Below are 18,253 nucleotides of genomic sequence, written 5' to 3' on the forward strand. Positions count from 1 at the left end.
GATACTCAATAATCCACGTGAACCCTCCCCCTCTGTTTTGTATCTCTGCAGCACCAGTCCAGCATTCCCTCATTCTCAAACTCCTCCCCCCAGCCCATCATCTCCTCTCTCCCCCCCCCCTCTCTATCTCAACCCCCCAGCCTGTGTCCAGCATTTTCCCCTCATTCTCTAACTGCCCCCCTGTCTCTGAAACCTCCAGTTCAGCACACCCTCCTCATTCTCAAAATCCCCACCTCTGCTGTCCTGGTCTATCTCCCTTTCTCTGAAACCCAAAGCCCCAGTCCAGCATCTCCCCCCTCATTCTTTCAAATTCCCTGTTCCCCCACCTCCTACTCCTCATCCCCCTTTAGTATCTCTCCCTGTCAGACCCAAAGCCCCAGCCCAGCATCCTCCAACCTTAACTTTTTGGTTTGGTTTTTTGTGTCTTTTAAATATGGTGCAACAAAACATTAATAAGGTCAGCAGCTACAGGAGGACTGTTGTGCCCCGCCTCCTCGACGCAACTTCCTGTTTCCGGAAGGGAGGGAGTAAGATTGCGTCAGAGAGGGCGGAGCGTCGGAAAAGGAAATCGGCGGGGCCGGTGGCGGGTGGGCGTCTGGGCGACGCCAAGCCTGAGTTTGAAGGTCGGAGACGCTGAGGGAGAGGTACCGGGTCACGGACGGGGGGGTGGGGTGGGGGGGGGACGCAATTGCCAGTCTCGCGTGAAGAGACGTGTTTGGTGTGTGTGTGAAGAGCAATCGAATGCGCGTGACTTGATTATCTCTGCGCTCCCGCCTCCCACCTGCCAACTTGTTGTCTTTGACGCAACTTCCTGTTTCCGGTAGGGCGGCCGAGTTGCGTCAGAACTTAGGGGCGGGGCCCTGGAGGAGGAAATCGGCGGGGCCGGTGGCGGGTGACTTGAGTCGCGTGAGTTTGATCCGTCTGGGGCCTGAGGGTGGCGGTGGGTCGGGTCCTTGTCCCTGGGAGCTGATCACAAACCTCCTCCTTCTTTTTTTTAACTCTTTCAGGTCTGCACAGTTGAGGACTAAACACGTCCAATGAAGAACCAAGACAGAGACAGTCAGGCTGCGCCGCTGCTCAACAGCTGTCAGACTATGGAGAATAATAAGTTCATCATGGCACAAAGTGATGTGCAGCCAAACCTGGAAGATCCTACAGCAGAGGACGGCAGTGAGAGTGAGTTTGCAGATTCAACTAGGGCTCTGCTTCAGCACCCCCAATATTCAGAAAAGTCCTTGTATGTGGCCAATGAAGGGGTTATTTCCACTGGACTTAGCACCCCCAATAATTTTGAAAAGTTGGCTCCTATTTTGATGCTATACCTGGCCTTTTAGGAACTAAATGCATTTAGTCATGTGGTTCAGCAAAGGCAAGTCACCCTTTACCAGTTTGTTTAGTTATTTACTTTTGACGTTTACACCCCGCATTATGCCAAATATACTCTTACCATAAATAAAACAGGCAAGGTTTACAACACCGTAAGTAAGAGTAAAGTAGCAGAAATAAGATACAAATAATACATCATTGATGGCCAGTTACAATTTAACACACTCCATCAATAGGTAGAAACCTCTCAAAAAGGAAAGTTTTCAGTCTTGCGAAATAGCAAATAATCAGGGTGGCCCTTGATTGCCATTGGCATTCAGTTACACCACTTAGCACCTTGATATCTAAAGTCATCAGACTTATACTGCACTCTCTAGCAATCTGTAAGACAAAGTCTAAGGTAGTCCCTAGAACCAGAGGTTATATTGCGTAGGGGAATAGTTATTAAGGGCAGCATATAATCCAGTGTCATGACATACAATATTTGAAAGACAAAAACACATAATTTAAAAATAATCCGGGCTTTAATGAGCAGCCAGTACAGCTTGCATAATAGAATGACTCTATCAATACACGATACCTTGAGGACAAGCCTAGATGCTGTATTTTGGGCCATTTTAGGACACCCTCCTTACATTGCACTAATCGAATTGAGTTAAAACCAAGGATTTAACTAACAGTCTAAAGATGTCAGAAGAAATATGATCTGAATCGCCTCAGCTTTCAAAGAGACTTGAAAGATTTTTTTTCACTACTGAGGAAACCTGAGGCTCGAACATGAAATGACTGTTAATACACCTAGGACCCTAAGCATAGTGTCTAGGGGGTTAGGCGTGTCAGTGGTCAAATTATTATATACAGTACAGTCAGAGATTGGTTACCACAAGAAATTTAGTCTTTTCTCTATTAAATTTAAATTTGGAAGCACAGGATTCCAACAAATCAAGACCAAGCCTAATCTTGGGGATAGTTTCTGGGAGACCAGCCCTGACCTTGAAAGGGATATAGATTGTGACATCGTCCGCATAAATGAAAGTGCAGAACCCAAAACTTAATGAAAGTGCAGAACCCGAAACTTAAAGCGTTGGCTGGTTGCTTTCCTAAAATCAGATACTATGATGGTCAAGACTGTCTCAGTACTACAACAGGGCCTAAAGCCTAGCTGGGATTTATGCAAGAGAAAGAAAGGGGAAAGGTGATTCATAAGTTGAATACCAACTATTCTCTCCATTACCTTAGTCAACATTGGGATAGAAGTGACAGGCCGCTAATTAGTAACGTCTCCCAATGAAGCCGAGGTGCTTTTAGGGGTCGGGGTAAGTATTTAGCACAAAGAAGTGGGCAATAGTAAGCCAGCTGATATGATACCTTTGGATTTTCGGAAGGTGTCTCATGACAGACTCCTTAGGAAATTTAAAAGAATCGTGTGATAAGAGGCAATGTCCTTTCCTTAGCATCCCTCCGGACCATCCCAGAGTGTAACTGATGGGTTGCGCACGCCTTCCAGTAGGTGGAGACTGAAAACTCTTACTCTAGAGACAATAAGAGCCCTGGCTAACTGTAACTAGACTCAGTATTATCAATCTCCAGCAGGTGGAAGATGGTCGCTGAAAGACAAGAAAAAGAGTAGGATTGAATGGCCAGTTACTAGTAGAGTATTCCAAGGGTCTGTATAAAGGGATGAGGAACAAACCTGAAAATATCATACATACTTAGTGTATGTCCTAGTACATATGCACTTTGAATACTGTGTTGCCTCATCTCAAATAGGCTGTAATGCAATTAGAATTGGTACAGAGAAGGGTGACAAAAAGGGGATAGAACATCTCCTTAATGAAAAGAAGATAAATAGGTTAGGGCTTTTCAGCTTGGAGAAGGATGACTAAGAGGATATGATAGAAAGAAGGATTGAGTTCAGTTTGGTGGTAAAGATTAGATTGACAAGGAATTTACTAGTTGAAATATTTAGACTGGGGCTTCCCAGAGTCCTTGTAGAAGAACTTTTTGATGAATAAAGCTTTTAGTTGTTTGCAGAATATCAGGTAGTTGTCTGTTTCTTAAGGCCTATGGGAGTGAGTTCCAGTTCTGTGGGTGATTTCAATTACCTCAATATTGACTGGGTAAGTGTAACATCAGGGCATGCTAGAGAGGTAAAATTCCTTGATGAAATCAAAGACTGCTTTATGGAGCAGCGGGTTCAGAACCAAGAAGAGGGAGGACCATTCTAGACCTAGTCCTTAGTGGAGCACATGATCTGGTGCAGGAGGTAATGGTGCTGGGGCCACTTGATAACAATGACCATAATATGATCAGATTTGATATAATCTCTGAAGTACGCACAGGAAATCTAATACATTAGCATCTAACTTTCAAAAAGGAGAGTATGATAAAATGAGTGGTTTAAAAAGAAAAAGAGAAGTAGCTGCAAAGATCAAAAATGTACATAAGGCATGGTCTACCCCTACTCTTGCTTGGTTTTTCATTTGGACTACGTAAGGGTTTGTTTCCTGCCCTTTTTGATTGTGTACTATATGTCTTCTAGGCCTGTGGCAGACCGCATGTGGAAATAGATCACTGCACTGGGGTCAAATTCTCGTAGCCCTAGATTGACTGTTGAGGCTGAGGTATACAGACCTGATTTAAATGCTGGATGGGGATCCTCTCCATCTTCCGCAGGCTTCTGAAGCAAGGTCCGTTGCTCATGGAGGATCCATGTCCCTTTGGTCTTATGGCTTGGCCATTCAAAGGGCTCAATTGAGATGATGAGGTTACTCTGATTTGATCATTGTTATCTTGACTGTGGCTCGGAAATGCTCTACATCCATGGTGTATGTGAGGGTGTGAAGGATGTTTGAGGGTTGGTATGTTCTGAGCGCCAAATACCTCCTTTTTTTCTGCTCAGATTGTGCTCATCCTGGCATTTCTCCAGGCAAATTTTCATAAAGGATTGGCATTGGGTTCTCTAAAAGTTCAGGTTGCAGCTTTGGTCTGTTTCAGGGGCCAACTACAGAAGACATCTTGTGGCTCACCTGGATATCGTTTGATTCTTATGGGGAGCGGGCCACTTACGGTCTCTGTTTCATATGCTATGTCCAGAATGAAACCTTAATTTTAAGTCCTTTGGGCTCTTCAGAAGTCTCCTTGTGAGCCAGAAGGCTTCAATCTTATGCTAAAGACAGCGTTCTTGGTGGCTGTTGCGTCGGCATGTGTAGGGTTTTGGAGCTTTAGGCTTTCTTGTCAGAATCCCTTTCTCCGCTTTTCAGAGGCGGAGGTCTCCCTGTGCACGGTTCCTTCCTTTCTTCCGAAAGTGGTATCTGCATTTAATCTCAACCAACCAATCTGTGGAGCTTCTGTCGTTTTGCAGAGAGGACAAGGAGGCTCAGTATTCTCTCTTGAAGTTTCTCGATGTGCATAGAGTACTCATTTTTGTGACTTCAGATATCTAGAGTTTCACAGATCGGACAGATTGACTGTGCTTTTGGTAAAGAGAGGCTTGGACTCATGGCTTCCAAGCCCACAGTTGCTAGATGGCTGAAGGAGATTATCATGTCAGCTTAAATGTTTGTGGGGAAGCAGGCTCCTTAGGCCTTGTGGGCTCATTCTATGAGGCATAAAGCGATATCCTGGATGGAGACTATCTTACTGTCTCCAGTGAATATTTGCAATGCTTTGATATGGTCGACGCCGCATACCTTTGCCAAACACACTCAGAAGCCAGTTTTGGGGCTCTGGTCCTCAGGGTGGCAGCCGCCAGGGTCCCACCCACTCCAGGGATTGCTTTTTAAACATCCCACAGGTTCTGAAATGGTGGGAAGCTACGTAATGGAAGGAGAAATTAGGTCTTTCAATTAGTCCTTGCCACTGTTCCAGATGCCCACCTGAGGTTTCTGAGATGTTTAGTCAGTGTGACATAATGGGTCAGATAACAACTGTCACCTTGCATAGTGCTTCCTGCATATCTCTTGTTCTCTACAAGTTGTCCAGAAATGAGAGAGGTCCACACGTTTGTCTGGTTAGTGTTAGGTTAGCAAGTTGTTTAAGGTGGTTGTGTGTGTTCTGGCTTTATCCTTGCTGCTTGCCTATGTAAATACTGAGGAGCTACAGGATGCCAAGAGATGTCAGCTCAGTTTTCGGTTCTCCATCTCCACCTGCTGGTTGATGGACACAACTATCTCACAGGTTCTGGAATAGCAGGAAGGACTAATGGTAAGAAAATTATCAGGTAAGACCTAATTTCTCATTTGATATGAATGATGTTGACTGTAGTAAAACATCCATCTGTTAACACTATAGACATGATGGTGGTAGTATTAAATTCCTATTGAGCCAATCAAGGTAGACAGACAGGGCACTTGGATTCAAGGGATGGAGGTTACATTGTTGGTGTCATGGTTAGGCTGCTACTTCTGTTTGGGACACACACAGTCTGAGAAATTTCGATGTGTGTATGACAGTCCCTCCTCCCAGATGTGTCAAGGCAAAAATCAGTACAGAATTTAGGAAAACCTTTGGTGACCACAAATGATGCCTGCTTGTGAAGAAATTAGGAAGGTTGCACTGGGAAGTACAGTGGGTAGACTAAATGAATACGACTATTGATCTCATGTACTAACATAGATGTGTCTGCTTTTCTCCATTTACAGAGGGGGAAACGGCATGTTCGCAGCCTACCACTTGTGATGTATCAGAAGAACTGAGTAGGCAGCTTGAAGACATCTTGAATACGTACTGTATTGATGCCAGCCAAGAAGCTACGAGTGAGGACACTGGCCATATGGAGCCCACAGAGCCTGATGATGCAGAGAAGTGTCTAAATGAGTTACCAAGAAATGAGGAGCAGGAACCTGAATGTACCCAAATCAATGGGGAGAAGGATGGGTTGAAGGGAGAGACAAATGTGGAAGAGGAGAGAACACAGGAGAGGGACCAGAAACGTACACAGGAGAAGAAGAAAGCAAAGGGTCTGGGTAAGGCGAGCTCTTTCTCACAGAATCTCCATTGTATGTTTGGTAACTTAGTAGAGGACGGCAAATAAGACCAATTGCCCATTCAGTTATTCTGTCCACACTGTAAAGATATATCCAGGCTGTAGTCACTTGTACGTGTGTCTTCTTATCTCAGTTTTGTATGTTTTCTCCACTGGTTCTTTAATATCCAGGGTACAGGAGCATACGAGTTACTGCACTTAATACAACCCTAAGCTTTAGTGAGGCCTGCTACATTAAGGTTTGGCCTCTCTTTGCTCTTTCTGGATGGTTCCTCTCCATCACTAACCTGTTGTTGGCCCAGTGATTCCAGAACCTCTAGTGGTGTTGGGTCATGCTTCCTATATGGGCCTCTCGTTTACTCCTTATCTTATTTGACAGTTGCTGGTGCTGACCTGGTTGGTTATTGTACACTGGTGACCTGCTGGTAGTGGTCCAGCTATTCCATGACTTCTGGTCCCTCTCGAGGTTGTATTTTCTTTATCCTGCTCCGCATAGCGGTTGCCCAGTAGCACGTTTAAAGCTGATAGATTGGTAAACGTACCAACAACAACTTGTGAAAGAGCAGCCTTCTTTGTTTGTACTATGGCTTTGACAGGAGCAGTGTCTTTATATTCTAGGAAAAGAGATCACCCTGTTAATGCAAACCCTGAACACCTTGAGCACCCCAGAGGAGAAACTGGCTGCACTGTGCAAAAAGTATGCTGAACTGGTAAGAGCTGCCTCCCCTCTCCTTACCCAGGTCAAAGAGACTTGAACGGAGCACTACATAGAGGAAGCAGACTGCTCCCCTCCACCCTCCTCTTCACGTCCGGTTTTCCTAGTAATGTAGTCTCTTCTCACCAGTTCACTTGCTTCTGTGGCTACTGGCCTTGGGGAAGGGACCTTTAGAGATGACTCCTTTCAACTGGCTTCATGTGCGACCTTTCCGCTGTCTCCCGTGTAGCTGGGGAAACAGAGCAGCAGCGTCTGAACCTAAGAGATACGCTAGTCAGTTGAGGTTCCCCTATGACGCTGCCATCTCTAAGCTTCAGACACTACCTGAAAGCTAGCACAACACCGAACACAAGTTATTTTCTTTTAAAAGAGCATGGGAAATAATTTGCTGCTTTTAATAGCTTCTGTTGACCTTTTTATCTTTTACGATTGCTTTTAGTTTAGTACATGTTTAACCTTCCTCTTTTTCCAGAGTTTGCTGGTTTTTCTGTGGAGCCTTTCATGATGTCAACAAATATGATCGTATAATGCCCTTATATAAATATTATCATTGGTTACCAGTCAGCTTCAGAATTAAATCTAAACTGTTAAGGTTAAACACATCCCGAGGGGCATTTACGAAAGAACATCCATGTTAGAATTAGGACATCCTGCTCTTAACATCCACCTCACAGCAGTTCTCAAACAGGAAAGATGTCCAAATTTCCCGTTCGAAAATACATGAGAAGGATGTCCTTATGCTGGAGACGTCAGTCCTAAACAACCATTTTACAAACTGAAACATTTAAATTATAAACGGGGGAAAGAAGGCGCAGGGACATCTGTCTGGCAGCGCTCTTACGAAAATGGCCACACAGACGTCCTTGCAGAACAGTTTAGTGGACTATAAACCACACAGTCCCATTGTAACTCTTTTTTTTTTTGTAAATATGATCCCTCCAGGACCTGAAAAACACCTACTATCAGGCTTGCAGTTGTCTTATATTTAGGTACAGCAGGTATTTTTCAGGTCCTGGAGGGATCATATTTACAAAAAAAGCAGTTATAGTAGATGAACCTGGGTCCTTGGTTCACACTCCACTGCTCTAACCACTAGGCTACTCCTCTGACCTGCTTCCTGCTTTGTTCAGAATTGCCATAGAGCTAGTTTTCCTTTCCAGTTCCACTTTCGGGGGAGAGGGAGGGGGGACAGCAACCACTGGGGGATTAAGGAGGGGTCATGCTTTTATCCCTCCAGCGGTCTCTTCCCATTCGAAAATCTCTGTTAGACGTTCCCGCCCAAAACACAACCAGAACACGTCCCCTTGCTATTTGGATGAACTGCAGTGTGAAATGTCCAAAGCCGGAATTTGGGATGCTTTTAGCAGATGGACTTGTTTTGAGGCTTCCACCTGCTTTGAAAATAAACACCACTGTGTACCATCAACAACCATCGTATTTACACTTTTAAGTTACGCCTTAAGATCACTGCACGCATGTTGCACTTTAGTAGAGCTTCAGGAGAGTGGACCCGAAAAAGAGCTTTCTTTGGTTGGCCCCTAAAACAATGCGCTGTGAAGTGGATCTGAAAGTTTTATTGAAAACATTTATTTACTCAAGCATTTGACAATAATTATACTAGTAGAGAATTGCTAGTGGACCTGTAAAGCACCACCAAAGAAATGACGATCTGATAAGTGGTATTTGTGAGTTATTTGATTAATTAAGTTTTCTGACACTTTTATATAGATTCACTTTGTAAACTGCTTTGTTCTGAACAAGTTCATAAATCTAAGCATAAACACGACTAACTGCTTTTTACTCCTGCACTAGCACGAGGAACACAGGGCCTCCCAGAAACAGATGCGAATCCTGCAGAAGAAGCAGAGCCAACTGATTATGGAGAAAGACCAGCTGAGAAGTGAGCACAGCAAAGCCATTCTGGCCCGCAGCAAGTTAGAGAGTCTGTGTCGTGAGCTGCAGAGACACAATCGCACACTGAAGGCAAGCTGGCAGTAAAATTGATCAAAATGCAAATACAGGAGGCTAGTAAAAGTTTTAAATGTGTCCCTAGACCAGAGGTTCCCAAAGCTGATCCTGGAGGCACCCCAGCTAGTCAGGTTTTCAGGGTATCCACAATGAATATACATGAGACAGACTTGTACCTCCAGGGCACTAGGTTTGGGAACCACTGCCCGAGACAATGTAAAGTAAGAATACAGCCAGTAGTTTAAAATATTAAGGCATTTGAAACGGGCCAAAGATTTGTGTGATCTACACCACACCCTTTGGGAATCCAGCAGTAGCCAGCGGGGCAGTGCTGCTTTTGGAGTTGGTTGTTAACCTTCTAGTACCTGGCAAAACTGTTCCGTGTCGCTTTAGGAGGAAGGAGTCCAGCGGGCACGGGAGGAGGAGGAGAAGCGCAAGGAGGTGACCTCTCATTTCCAAGTAACGCTGAATGACATCCAGGTGCAGATGGAGCAGCACAGTGAGCGGAATTCCAAACTGCGCCAGGAGAACTTGGAACTGGCAGAAAGGCTGAAGAAACTCATCGAGCAGTACGAGCTGCGAGAGGAGGTAGGAAGTGCCAGAGACGGCAGGCGCTGTGTATGCGAAAAGCTAAGTAACACTAAGGGCTTTGCTTGCTTTCTCTTATTCTAGCACATTGATAAAGTGTTTAAACACAAAGATCTGCAGCAGCAACTGGTGGATGCGAAGCTGCAGCAGGCACAAGAGATGTTGAAGGAGGCAGAGGAGAGGCACCAGCGAGAGAAGGACTTTGTAAGTCACATGTTCTTCTAATGTCCAGTTAGTTTGGATGGAGCTGGAGAATTGATAGTGAAGCTTCTCTTTCTTGCTCCAGTTGCTAAAGGAAGCGGTAGAGTCACAGCGAATGTGTGAGCTGATGAAGCAGCGAGAGACGCACCTGAAGCAGCAGGTAAGTCCGAGCTGTATCATTACCTCTAAACAACCACTTGGTGACACGGCAGAACAAAGCTCACCTACTAAGCCAGAGTCGCTCCATACTGGGTCAGACCAATGGTCCATCTGGCCCAGTATCCTGTTCTCCAAACAGTGGCCAAGCCAGGTCACAAGTACCTGCCAGAAACCCAAATCATGGCAACACTCCATACTACAAATCCCAAGGCAAGCAGTTGCTTCCCATGTCTGCCTCGGTAGCAGACTATGGACTTTTCCTCCAGGAACTTGTCCAAACCTTTTTTAATCCCACTGTTACCACATCCTCTGGCAAAGAGTTCCAGAGATTAACTATTCATTGAGTGAAAAAATATTTACTCCTATTTGTTTTAAAAGTATTTCCATGTAACGTCCTCAAGTGTCCCCTAATCTTTGTATTTTTGGAACAAGTAAACAAATCGATTTACGTCTACTTGTTCTACACCACTTATCATTTTGGTCGCTCTTCCTTGAACCCTTTCTAATTCTGCCATATCTTTTCTGAGATTTGGCGACCAGAACTGCACACCATACTCCGATACAAAGGCATTCTAGTATTTTCGGTCTTATTCACTATCTTTTTCTGTCTCCAGTTGGCACTCTACACAGAAAAATTTGAAGAGTTTCAGAACACACTTTCCAAAAGTAATGAGGTCTTTACCACCTTCAAACAAGAAATGGAAAAGGTAACTAGTGAACAGGGCCCAGTTGGTTGCTTGGACTGAGGGAAGAGAGAGAGGACCTTAAGCAGCAGATGTGCTGTTGGAATGCAGATGCTTTTCAAGTAGGATTGTGCCTTGGCCAGTCTGAAATAATGAAACCTTGTTAATGTTACCTAGGAAGCTGTTTGGTTCAAAGGAGTGAGAAAAGCTCAGACTAAGTAAGACTTGTGAGAGCACAGTAGACTGAAATGAGCTATTGGACCTTTTCTGCCAGCATCTGGTTTTCAAATTTAATTTGCAATTATTTGGATTGTTCACCATTTTGATCTTCTCCCCACGTCCCTCTAATCCAGCCATCTCTGTAGCAGCCCTTGGCTGGGGCCTAGAAGCTGAAAGCCAGCGCACTAGAGTCCAGCCACTAGGTGTCGCCAGTGTACTCCTATTGAGTCCTCATCTTGATTTAGGTGCCAAAATAGCTTGATGTGCTGAAATTTAGGCGTGACCACTTACACCAGGTCCATGGCTGACATGTTGACGCACCTAATTACGCCATGCAAAGCATATAACTAATAGTATTTTGTAAGTTGCGTGAGTTACTCTTGCACTTGGGGGTTAGCATGCATAAGTGCCAGTTAAGGCCCTGCTTAGGCGCCTAGTCCTAGACATGCAGGTGCCTAGGCCTGAGGAACAGGTCTGTAAATGCACAGCACTGCTCTTGAGTTATCATGGGGGAGGCGGATATGGGAAAGGCCATATCTGAAATTGATTTCTGCGTTTCTAGATGACGAAAAAGATCAAGAAGCTGGAGAAGGAGAGCAGCATGTATCGTTCAAGATGGGAGAGCAGTAACAAGACCCTGCTGGAAATGGCTGAAGAGGTGAGCTTTGAGTCCAATAAAACCCAGCCCTGTTTTGTATTTAAACAATTAAAAGTTTACAAGAAGCTGAGGATCTCTTGATGCTGCACTGTCTTGGTATTGCTAACCACGGACACACAGGACTCCTGCAATCTATTGCTTAGTGCGTCATCTGGTTCTCTTTCTGCCTCAGACAGAACAATTATCTTCTGCTCTGGAATGTCTGTGCCAACTTCGCATGGGGAGTGGGAGAGAGGGAGGCTGGAGTAAGCATCACAGGCCGTATGTTAAGTCTTAACCTCTACACGTTACTTTGGTAGCACATACAGAAAATCATCATCTAACTTAAATGATGATATGAAATAATTTTATTGGAAGCAAGGTTTCCTAAATTCAGATAAAAGCAGAACGATACTAGGGTGGAGGGGGGAAGCAAAGCAATTATTTTCTGTTCTTCTGTTTCCCCTTTAGTCTCGTCTCCCTCCCCCCCCCCCCCCCCAGCACCTGTGAGCTTGGGGGGGGGGGGGGAGCGGCGCAGGTGAAGCTAAGAAGGTGTGAAAGAGTGGCAGGAGAAGGGAAGGGGAGTAATGCAGACTTGGGCTGGAAGGAGAGGGTGTCGCAAACGGGGTGGGTATGGAGGGTGAGAGACACAAAGAGGGAATGAAAGCTAGAATCGGATCTGATATTGCAGGTGGGGAAGAGGGGAGTGTGAGAGCACCAGCATTGGTTGATGGGGTAGAAGGGGTTAGAGGTGGGAATTGGGGAAGGAAGAATTGAGATCCGGACAGCATGGTGGGAAAGGTTGTATGATAGAGAACCAGAGACTAGTGGGGGTGGGGGAGTGTGCAAGGAGATGAATGTGTCTATAATAAGGAAGCCATGGGAGGGGATAACTGGAGTAAGGGAATTGAGATTAGGTGACAGAAAAACTTAAGTGAAAAAAAATGGTTGAGAGGAGAGGACTTTAACCAACGGACAAAAACCAAAGACACCAGGACAGTGTCCAAGATAAAAAGTCCTTTAATGCTATAGACAGTACAATATTCACATGCAGTAGACAGGATGCACTTGACAAAAATAGTCCCAGCACAGGGAACCTGTCAAGAAGACTTTTAAAAACCACAAATGTTTAACACCAATGGCTTTTGTAGTTTGCTATCATTCACCTTTGTGCATTTGTGGTTTTTAAAAGCTCACATGTTGCAGTGGAGCATGGATTTCTTCTTGACGGTGCTGGATTGCTAGGCTCCAGGGCAGTGGTGTAGTGTAAAATCCCATTTGGGCTCCCCGGGAAGCAGTCTGATCCTCCCTAGCTCCCAGAGCAACAATCTGTACACAGATTCTTCTTGGGTTAAACTAGCAGTGAATTACGGCTCATATAAGAATCTACCAGTTTTCTGTATTTCCTTGGCAGTGGTAAATGTTAACACAATCTTCGATTAGTGTGGCCCATCTTTACTGGCTTCTTTCTGGGGTGATTTTGTTGAATATTATTTATTTAAAAAATGTTAGAGCCGAGGGGTTGGTGGGTGGGGGCTCATGCACTCAATGCCAATGCTTTTCCTATTTGAATACATGTTTTTTTCACTTCCAAAAGACTTAAAATCTTCCCCTTCTGTCTTCTCAATTCTAATGGCATTTTCTTGTTCCTGGCAGAAAACATTTCGGGACAAAGAACAGGAAGGATTGCAGATAAAGATCCAGCGGTTGGAGAAGCTGTGCCGAGCCCTACAGACAGAGCGCAATGACCTGAATAAAAGAGTGCAGAATCTAACTGCCCCCAGTCCGCAGGCCCCCCAAGACAGCTGGGCGGAGGAAGAGCCTATAGCAACAGAGTGTGCAGGAGGTGTGCCTCACCCTGTGGCAGAAGACCTGTCTGAGGTTCCTGTGGCCTAAAGCTTCGGCCACGTGGGGCGACGGTAGCGAGCACGGCTGATTTCAAACCTTGCGGAGGCTGCCTGGCCAACAGGTCGGGCAGTGGTTTTGCTGTAGTCTATCTATAAACAGGTGGCTGGAGCTAACCATGCAAAGGCACATTTCTTCACTAGGAGGCAGAATGGTTTTTTAGGTTTGTGTTTGCTTGGCTGTTTCCTGATCCCATGTTGATGTTAAGAGTGACTAAAGTGTGACAGTATGAGTGGGATGGACGGCTGCTGACCCTTTACTGAGGCAGATTCATTTCTAGCCAACACAGTACAGCGAGTACTTCCTTTCAGCTATCCAATTAATATGCAGGTCTGCTCATGCATATTCAATTTTTTAAGAAATGTATTTTATTCATAAAGGAAATATTGAAGCAGTATAATTAAACTATATGTCTAATCCTAGCATTGTCTATAGCAGTACAACATAATGGCTGTGATTTTTTTTTTTTTCTTCAAAAGGCAAAAACGAGCAGGGATGGACAGTGAACCTTTGCAAATAAATCAGGATTCCAAGGGTGTAGTCAAGAAAAAATGTTTATTGCACCACATATGCTCTGTGTTTTGGTGGGATGACTGCCTGCCTCAGGGGTCATAAAATCGGTCCAGTATGGGGGTGAGATTCTGCTTGAAGCAGTGGCTGTGTAAAATCAAATCAGTAAATGACACAATGTGTTCTGAGCTGGAGTCTCTTTATCCCTTCCTGTGTAAATCTACAAGGACGGGTGGAATTCCTTACACCCCTAAAACATTATTGCTTGAATCAGATCTAATTCTACCCACTCACCTCCTGTATTCCCCTCCCCCTTCACACATCTTAAGTATGGGTATGCCCCAGAGGATTGGGTTGAGAACCACAGCCTTAGAACATGATCTAGGTAAGTATTACTGCTACTTTGAATTAAAATCTAAGTCAAAGCCCAGATGCTTTCTGTTGCTCTGGCTGGGGCTTACTGCATCTGTTCTGATGCTAGTCCAGTGCTGCATCTAGCCGGTGTTGCTTGGGTTGAACTATCGTCTATTCTGTCCGAGTACTGAAATGGTAGCATAGGTGCCACCCTGGTTCTGTCTGGACTACATTTAAGGGGAACTAGGTGAAAACATGATCTCAGAACTGTAGCTGGCCAGATCCTCTGCTGCTATTTTTTTTACCTCCTTGGGCTGCAAGTCGTAAACAGGCAGCGGAAAGGAGGCTAGACAGCAGCAGAAACCTCTGCCTCGGGGTGGATCCAGTAGCTCTCTGAGCAAACAGAACGAGGCAGCTTTCTTTGCAGCAGTCAACTGATATCCTGTCGAGATCTGTAGATCTGCTTAATGAAGGGAGCAACGATTAGCATTGGATGTTCAAGCAGTAATTCTGTATGGTCAAAACACAGAGAGCTGCTGTGATCTTAGTTTAAGGTGAAAATCCTTAGATGCAGGTTACAATACTGACAGTGAGATAATATTTGCCAGAAAGAAAAAAAATTTGTAAAAGCTTCCTTGACTACAAGCTGGAGCTGCTGTCAAGTACAGGCACCTTTTTTGTGCCAATGTACTGAAATTAATTCATTATGTTAGTGGTTTAAAAGTGTAGCTTGTTCTCTGAATGCGTCATAATGATTTCCAGTAAAGGCAGTGCCCTTAAATCAGTTGAGCCTGATTACTGCCTGCTCAGAAAGTCCCTCTTCACCCCATGATGACAAGCACAACTGCCCATCAGCTTACTTTTAACCTAGGTCTTTGCTGGTGCTGTTGGTTACATAAGAACATATGCATTGCCATACTGGGCCAGACCAAAGGTATCCTGTTTCTAACAGTGGCCAAACCAGGTCACAAGTACCTGGCATGAACCCAAAACAGTACATTTTATGCTGCCTCTCCTAGAAATAAGCAGTGGATTTTCCCAAGTCCATCTTAATATTGGTTTATGGACTTTTTCATTTAGCATCTTATCCAAACTTTTTTTAAACCCTGCTAAGCTAACTGCTTTTTCCATATTCTCTGGTTTGTGGTGTTCTTTCTGGTACTGTAGAATGGAATCCATCAGCTAGTGATGGACATCGGCCAGAGGCAGGTGGAACCTGCGTCTAGTAGATCAATATGGGGGGTGGGGGAGAGACACACCAAGTCTCTATGTTGAAGAGTGTGTTCTGTAAAGGAATGTTTATGGAACACTAGTGTTAACATGCCTAAATGCTGGATCCTCATGTAACTTATAACAAGTCTTGGGTTAAACTGCAAAGCTGAAAAAATGAGGATGTTCAATGCCTTTGTATCGTTCCATGGTGCTACCGCACCTCGAATACTGTGTTCAATTCTGGTCACTGCATCTCAAAAAAAGATATAGTGGAATTAGAAAAGGTACAGAGAAGGACGACAAAAATGATAAAGGGGATGGGTGACTTCCAGTATGAGGAAAGGCTGACGTAGCTAGGGCTCTTCAGCTTGGAGAAAAGACAGCTGAGGTGAGATGATGGAGGTCTATAAAATAATAAGTGAAGTGGAACAGGTCGACGTGAATGGTAAAATTATGTATCATACCTGATAATTTTCTTTCCATTAATCATAGCTGATCAATCCATAGACTGGATCTACACCTGCTGGTAGATGGACACAACCCACCAGTCTATGGATTGATCAGCATGATGATATGGAACGTTTGATTACTCTTTCCAAAAATACTAGTAGGGGGCATATAATGAAGCTACAAAGTAGTAAATTACAACATGTAATTACACTCTGGAATTCATTGCCAGAGAATGTGATAAAGGCAGTTAGCTTAGTTGGGTTTATAAAAGATTTGGGATGGCTTCCTAAAGGAAAAGTCCATAACCCATTATTAAATCCACTGCTTATTTCTGGGATAAGCACCATAAACTGTATTGAGCTTTTTTGGATTCTTGCCAGGTATTTGTGACCTGGATTGGCCACTTTTGGAAACAGGACTTGATGGACCTTTGGTTTGTCACAGTGTGGCAATACTTATGCACAAATGTGAATCGACTACAGTTTGCCAAAATCCCCCCCCAAGTGCTATTCTGTAACTCCACGCATATATTACAGAGTGTCTGGTTTACTGTATATGCCATTAGTCTAATCCTTTACACACACAAATGCTGTAGACCGCCCTGGGTGCAATCTCTTAATAACTCACACTAAATTGATTTAGTGCTTAACTTACTGTGGAAGGCATTTCTCTTTGTTTAAGGAGTCAACATGTGGACTTTATGAAAGGAACTGTATAACAAGTAGATTGATTTCAACATGCACTTTGTGAAGGAGCCTCTGCTTGAGGGCTGAAGCCTATGGCCCTTTTTGTGTGTGTATATTCTCAGTATATGTGTAATAAGCATGCATGTGCCTGTGGCTTGTAGCAGTCACTGGCAGTACTTTCACCCGTGTGTATTTTTGCCATTTCCTTCAGCAGAAAATCTTTTTCTAATACTAATTAATATTGTTGATAGACTGTAATAATGGGCGTATTATACACTGTGTGTATATTCTTTGCAGAATGAGGTACCAAACCATTCCAGCACAACTTTCAAAGGGGCGGCAGGAGCTGAGCTTCCTCTAGGACAAGCCACCTTCCTGCCAATTTCTTTTCAAAATCCAGCACTTGAGGCTTTTTCTAAAAGTGGCTTGAACCTAAATATTTCTAGTAAAGGTGTTATTTAATACTAAAGTGCCAGTGTCCTGTTTTACTTCCTGTCACCTTGCTGGTGAAGGTGAAACATTGGGCTACTACACAGAGGGAAGCGGTCAATAGTGGGGCCTTTATTGGGAGGGAAAGAGGAGTGGTCCCTTCCTATTAAATGCCAAATAAAGCATTTGTCCACAGGGTACAATGACTGGAACTGGCATTTTGCAGCTGACAGAGATGCAGAATAAAAGCCCCGGGTTACACCAGCTGTGGTATGAAGAGCTTCACCTCTATCTAAACAAACCATTTGTTTTCTAACACTCACTACTGCGACAGCAAATCAGTTGATTGATCATGGTATATCTTATCACAGCTGTGAAAAAAATACACATTTCCTGCGTGACCCTCGCATCCGGTCAAGATGCTTAGGTTATGCACGCTAGAAGCAGAGGGAGACTGAGCACCACTGACTTTGAATATCCTAGATCAGGCTTGTCCAAACCCCCAGCCAGCCAGTATTTCTGTGGCTCCAGCAGGGGGTAGACATGCAGCCTGGCCAATCTGGTAGGCCACAGAAGTTCTTTTGGGGGGCCTTTGGCTTTATTTCTTTGTCTCCTGTTTAAATAAATAAATATAAATTCTTCCTGTACTTCCGTGCCAGTGTGCTTCTAGGGAAGTGGGGCCCCTTTGTTTCTCACCTTGGTTGAGTGGCAGCAGTGTGCCTCGGCTGCCGTGTCTGCATGGGAGCCTCAAGTGCCCATAGATAGCCTGCAGCAACCTGCATCGTGGGGGTGGGGGTGGGGGGAACAACAACCGGAGCTGTATGCTAGTTTGTTTTTGTCCGTTGGCTGGCTGGAATGCAGATCCTGTTCCTCTCATGGGTATTGCAGCGCAGTATCATTACAAGGCATGTACCCAGCTAATAAAAGTTCACTGTAAATTCTCCCAGACTTGCTAGGGCATTACCAAGTCTTCATTACTAAACGTCATGTAACGCCTGAGCGTTACCCCTAGCACCCACCTGTGGTTAACCCAGTGCGCACCTGGAGGGTCCTACCTAGGACTGCCTGCACCTACACTGACATACCCTCCACTAGGTCCCGCTTGCCTCTGAGCGAGTCTCCCACTCACAAGTTAGTTCCCAGTGGTTTCTAGGGACACTGGGAGCTGCAATCCTGGGGCCCCCCAGTTCCTAGAAAACAGACCGAGAACCCAAACAGCCAGGA

General features: G+C 44.7%; 1 protein-coding gene across 3 annotated transcripts; it reads left to right on the forward strand.

Annotated features, from left to right (window-relative positions):
- Positions 1-554: 554 nt before the first annotated feature.
- Positions 555-14,847, forward strand: TXLNA (taxilin alpha). 3 transcript variants are annotated; one of them, XM_030219630.1, is made up of 11 exons: positions 555-644; positions 1,008-1,176; positions 5,970-6,293; positions 6,932-7,023; positions 8,841-9,011; positions 9,390-9,584; positions 9,669-9,788; positions 9,871-9,945; positions 10,559-10,651; positions 11,409-11,504; positions 13,140-14,847. In XM_030219630.1, the coding sequence occupies exons 2-11, from the start codon at positions 1,038-1,040 to the stop codon at positions 13,377-13,379; spliced, it is 1,545 nt and encodes a 514-aa protein (XP_030075490.1). In that variant the 5' UTR covers positions 555-644; positions 1,008-1,037; the 3' UTR covers positions 13,380-14,847. The 3 variants fall into 3 exon arrangements, with proteins under 3 accessions (XP_030075490.1, XP_030075492.1, XP_030075491.1); XM_030219632.1 differs by having other exon boundaries at positions 563-623; XM_030219631.1 differs by lacking the exon at positions 555-644 and adding an exon at positions 726-906.
- Positions 14,848-18,253: the final 3,406 nt, after the last annotated feature.

This window comes from Microcaecilia unicolor, chromosome 11 (genome assembly GCF_901765095.1).
Source record: "Microcaecilia unicolor chromosome 11, aMicUni1.1, whole genome shotgun sequence".
NCBI lineage: Eukaryota > Metazoa > Chordata > Amphibia > Gymnophiona > Siphonopidae > Microcaecilia > Microcaecilia unicolor.